The following is a 6,180-nucleotide window of genomic DNA, read 5'->3' on the forward strand; positions in this document are numbered from 1 at the left end:
AAAAAAAAACAAAAAAAAAACAAAGAAAAAAAAAGGAATAGAAAAAGGTAAATAGATGATCGATGAAACGACGTTGTCTATTATTAATAGGAACCATGAACGAAGAGATCATTTGAGTATTAAAAATTGTTAATCACAATCGTATTACACATTTATAACACTCTATCCACGTGTCTTATTCACAAATAAATAATTAAAGAAAAAGAAAAAAGAAAAAAGAAAGGAAGAAAAATTGAAAGAAAATAAATATACTTATCGCGGAAACGAAATATAAAAAGAAAAACAAAAAAAAAAAAGAAGAAATCTCTTCGATCGTTCATAGATTAAAAAAAATATGCCTGATTTCGAAAAAAATAAAATACACATTTAACACTCTATTCACGTGTCCTTATTAACAAATAAATAAATAAAAAAAAAAAAAAAAAAAGGAAATAAAAATAAAAATAGAAAAGATGATGTGCATTATAACTCTCAATAATAATACAAAACAAAAATACAAAATATGAATAATCGCACTTGTTCACTCGAAAAAGGAATAACCTTTTCTATCGTATTAAATCGTCAAAAAATAAAAAAAAAATAGAAAAAAGTAAATAGATGATCGAAGAAACGACGTTGTCTATTATCAATAGGAGCCATGAACGAAGAGATCATTAGACTATTAAATCTTGTAGAATATTTCCTTGGTAACACCAACAGTAGTAGTAGTAGTAATAGTAATAGTAGTGTAGTAGTAGTAGTAGTAGTATAGCAACCATTCGGACGAACGAAGTAGTATAACAAATGATAAAGAACAATCGATGCAAATGTTTGTTTTCTTGACAATATGATGACGATGATGATGATAATAATGATGATGGTTGTGATGGTGGTTGTGATGGTGGTAATCTTACCAAGGAAGAGGGAGACGTCGTACATACGCGTGCTCGTCGAGGAAGAAACAACGACATCGTCGAAGAGGAGGCTTCCTTGGCCTTCCCTTCTGTCGAATGACGTTCCACGTTCTTCCAAACAATCGTCTTCTCTAGCTCGCGTGATTGCAACGATGATTATGACAAACCCGTGATTACAACAATCGATATTTACACATATATATAAATATTTATATTATTTTTCTTCACAACATGTGTATGTTACATATCAAAATAAAAAAAGAAACAAAATATATATATACAACACAACGAACAAATGAACAAAATATATTATACACAAAATTGAGAAAAAAAAGGGATATGATAAAATAATTATTAATAAGTTATTGAAATTGATAGTAATTAAATTAATTAGTTATGACGTTATTGGTGAACACACGAGATATTATTAAAAATAAATAGTTTCGAAATTGATAATAAGTAGTAATAGTATTAATTAATTTATGACGTTATTGATGAACACACAAGATATTATTAAAAATAAATAGTATTAAAATTGACAGTAATCAAATTAATTAGTTATGACGTTATTGGTGAACACACGAGATATTATTAAAAATAAATAGTATTAAAATTGACAGTAATTAAATTAATTCATTTATGACGTTATTGGTGAACACACGAGATATTATTAAAAATAAATAGTATTGAAATTGATAATAATTAAATTAATTAGTTATGACGTTATTGGTGAACACACGAGATATTATTATAAATAAATAGTATTAAAAAATTGATAATAATTAAATTAATTAGTTATGACGTTATTGGTGAACACACGAGATATTATTAAAAATAAAATATTATTGAAATTAATAATAAATAGTAATAATATTAATTAATTTATGACGTTATCGATGAACACACGAGATATTATTATTCCCTTTTGGTACCTGGCGAACAAACTCAGCACGCAAGCACTCGCGTCTTTGAGAGGCGCCCGTTAGGTACTGTGAGAAACACCTTCCTCCTCCACTGGTGGTGGTGCAGTTGGTGGTAGTGGTGGTAGTGGTAGTAGTGGTAATGGTGGTGGTGGTGATGGTGGTGGTGGTGGTGTTGATAATGGAAGCGCCTACACACGAGTGGTGGTGCTAAACCAATTGCTATTGCTATCGACTAAGCAACGATGATAATTATTACTATATTATGACTATAATTTTAAGATATTATAGTAATCAGACTAAAGTATAATAATTGCAACAATTGAAAGAAGATAAGAGAGAGAGAGAGAGGGAGAATGGAAGCAACTATTCGGACCACGTGGTTCCTGCGCAGATGGGAGTGACTAATACCGCCCTGTACCACCCCTTTTACCACCTCTTGTACCACCCCTTGTACCACCCCTTTTACCACCCCTTCACCAGTATAGAATGATAAGGGTGAGGCTCGACCTTCCTATCTGACCAAGGTCAAGCTTTGTTTGTTCACTTCTCTTATACTCGAATATATCTCAAACATTGTGATATATTAGTTGTTTATCTCATCTAAAAATATAATTATTAATAAATGTGTCACAGGGAAGTTGGACAGGTTACAAATTTTTTATAATGATTATTTCAATGTTATTGAATATTTCGTTCGTTCATTAGGATTTCTTCAGCAACTCGATCGTTAATGTTCAAAATCTTTTACATATATAATATATTCTTATATTTTACAAAAATAAAATAATTTAACATTTACAAATCGTTATAATAATGGATCGTTTATTTGGAAAGTGGTGTGAGACCATTTTCTGTTGTTTTGAGAAAATTAAAGGTTTGCTTATATTGGTTAATTTAAAAATATTCATTAATAATATCAAGTTTGACAATGTTTCTATTAATTTATCGATATGTAATTTGATTATATACATTACTTTTAGGCTAATTTAACTAAAATAATGTATATTTACAGTCTACAAATGGACTTACATTACTTTCAAAATTAGCCAATTGTTAAAAACGTTTAATTTCAGTTTTAAAAAATCAAATATCACTTCAAATATATTTCATATTAATCCAATTTTGTTTACAAATGATAACAAGGAATAAAGTAGAAATAGTATTTTTTATTTTGAACGTTAATTATATTGATAAATTTAACATTATTAATAGTATTTATTTAGGCTCTTCTTGTGGCAGTGTTTTTAAATATTTATGATGCACAGGAGGTATATGGTGTAATAATTGCTTGTTATTCTTACATTTTTCGTAAAAAATAGGCATAGCATCGTGATACAAATGCACCAGGCGATTTTTTCAAATTTTCACTGGTCTTACCGGACATGTAGGTGATCAATTTTAAATCTTAAATTCTGTGTCTTTCATCTCAACATTTTATATAAAATAATATATGCTGCACTTTTTCGAAACCTTATCAAACATATTTGCAACAAATTTACCTTTTTTCTTATTATTGTTTCTTGTTATCTGTTTTTTGATTGCGTTCTGTAGGTTCTTCGTTCAAACGAAATTCTCTCGTTTCATTTCATGTAAAATGAATTTATTATGTTGTTTACACTGTTTTATAATATCATAATATTCCTGTGGTGTATACAGGAAATTCTTTTTTATATTATTTTTTTCTTTATTTTCTATAGAAATTGGACTTGCACCACTTTCATAATTAATGGTTACGTAATTTCTTTTACCGGCTAATTTTAAATCGGATAAAAAATTGACATTTTGTAAGAAATTAAATACAAATTAGTTATACACAGAAAGTATACACTAAATTAAGTATGAATTACGTGATATATCATATTTTTTTTTTAAAATGGACTTACACCACTTTCAAAATAAACAGTCCATATAATTAATTAATTAATTAATTAGATAAAATATATATATATATATATATATATACAATAAATTAATTAGATGTTTAAATAGTATTTATTTGTTCAATAATAAAGTTGAACACAATTTTATATCTAAAGTGAGTAACATTTTCCTTGGCATGTTCTTGTCTGATTGTGAGATTAGTTAATCGAGTACAACTTGGAATTAATAAATCTTTTATAGTAGAAAATAATTTTATAAGATATACATATTTATAAAGTATGAATAAATACATATATGTATTATCCTAAAAACTGTTATATTCAAACACATAATCAAAACAATACTCAGTAGTTCAACAGTATTGTTTTGATTACGTGTTTGTATATAACAATTTTTAGGATATAACGATTTGTAAATGTTACATTATTTTATTTTGTATAATATAAGAATGTATGTCTTCGTAATAATATATAAAAGATTCGTAACATTAAAGATCGAGGTAATATTAAATATAACTATTTTTTAATATATTTTATAATATATGTATTTTACAAAAAAGTGTCATAATAAAATTTCAGTTGCTGAAAAAAATCTCGATAAAGATACGAAACGTTTCAATAAGATTGCAAATATAATCGTTCTAAATTTTTAACCTGTCCAACTTCTTTGTGACACATTTATTAATTGTGATATATATTTCTCCTGTTAGAATAAATGTTTTCATTTGATTGGACGACGTAGTTGTATAGGTAGGTATATGTATATCTTTAAGAAATCGTTCGTCGGCTTTAAAGTTTGAGCTTTAACACGAACAGTGGAACGAGAATCGACAAGAGGAAGTCCCTAAAGTTTTACTTCTTTGATTCCTAACTTGCATTTCGTGTGTGTGCATGTGTGTATGTGTGTGTGTATGGGACATTGATACACGCGTCTTAACAATTCGATAGAATGAAAAGTGAGAGATTTCTATATACGAGTTTCATATTTTTATTACTATTCTCGTACCCCGTTATATATTTTTTTCCTTTTTTTTTTTTTTACTCGATTTTATATTATTGTGATAATAAAAAGAACGAACGAAAGAACGTACGTACGTACGTTTGTTTTCTTTTTTTATCTCCAAAAATAAATATAACCTAAGAATTTTTATACTTTTTTTATATACTCTATGCTTTTATCAATTTTACAAAATAATATTCGTTCGATAATTATGTTTATTTAATTAATAGATATTTTTTTGAAAAATGTGATGTAAGTTCGTTTTTCTTTTTTTTTTGTAATGAAATATCACATAATTTGTGATTAATTTAGTGTAAACTTTTTATTTCTAACTGATCGATATTTAATATTTTTAAAAAATATCAATGGTTTTTTGTTCAAATCAAAAATGGTTGATAAAAGAAATTGCTTAATGATTGATTAGGAGAGTGATATTTAGTCCAATTTTCACAGACTCACGTGGTTAAAAATATTTCATTTTTACTTAGAAAAAATGTCAGAGAAACAACAGAAATTCAGTTAACGAATGGACATAAAAGAAAATCTTTAAACGAAATTTTACATTATATAATTAACGTTCAAAAAATAAAAAATATTATTTATATTATATTTCTCGTTATTGTTTATAAACAAGATTGGATTAATATCGCATAATATATTTTAGGTGATATACAATTTTTCATAATTTAAATTAAATGATATTTATGCAAATAGTAAAAGTATATTACTTTAGTTATTTACATAATGAAATTACATATTGATAAGTTAAAACTTGTCATACTTGATGTAATTAATTGATATTTTTAAATTAACTAATAGACTAACTTTTAATTTTCTCGAAACAACAGAAAAAGTGATTTGGCCTACTTTCAAAATAAACTATCCGTATTATAATAAATATTATATTTATTTCAATATATTTGTATAATCAATTTAACGAAGTTTAGATGTTTTGTGTTTTGAATATTAATAAAAAGAAAAATGTATGTCTACTCAATGAAAAAAGACGCTGAACTGTAAAGATTAAGGTAACATGTAAAAAAATTATATATTGTATGAGCCTCATGTATGTCGTAATATAAGAAATAATAATAAAATAAAATTTCTAGTTGCTGAAGAAGTCCCAATAAAGGGACGAAACGTCCAACTAAATCAAACTAAGTTCTACTTCTTTCATGTCCAAGTTCCCTGTTAAATTTCATCATTAAAAATTGTAATTTTTGGACGAGAGAAATACTAAATAAATTAATATTTAATTTCTTTTATGTGTAAATATTACATATATACTAATATGTAAATTCTCTGAGGAAAATATCGATATAAAACGTATAAGTGTATCAAATATTCGACGTATATTTGGAAGAACCTTCGCAAACAAAGAACAAATCTTTAAGGTAGTCATACGAAAGATACATATGTTTTATGAAAAAAGTTTTACGATATCCAACAGTTATCTTGACAGTAAACCTCACGTTCGTACGTGA

The 6,180-nt window shown here is 26.1% G+C and overlaps 1 protein-coding gene across 1 annotated transcript in view; it reads right to left on the bottom strand.

Moving 5' to 3' along the window:
- LOC106790111 (homeobox protein 5-like) overlaps nucleotides 1–2,390 on the bottom strand; it is a 35,910-nt gene extending 33,520 nt beyond the window's left edge. Inside the window, exons 1-2 of the mRNA XM_014754811.1 lie at nucleotides 2,337–2,390; nucleotides 1,800–2,023 (exon numbers count right to left, since the gene is read on the bottom strand). Of these exons, the coding sequence (XP_014610297.1) occupies nucleotides 1,800–2,023; nucleotides 2,337–2,390 (278 nt within the window). The remainder of the gene's footprint in view (nucleotides 1–1,799; nucleotides 2,024–2,336) is intronic.
- Between the last annotated feature and the right edge of the window lie 3,790 nt (nucleotides 2,391–6,180).

The sequence above is a fragment of the Polistes canadensis genome, unplaced genomic scaffold, assembly GCF_001313835.1.
Source record: "Polistes canadensis isolate GaletaPanama2010 unplaced genomic scaffold, ASM131383v1 scaffold_215, whole genome shotgun sequence".
In the NCBI taxonomy this organism is placed as follows: domain Eukaryota; kingdom Metazoa; phylum Arthropoda; class Insecta; order Hymenoptera; family Vespidae; genus Polistes; species Polistes canadensis.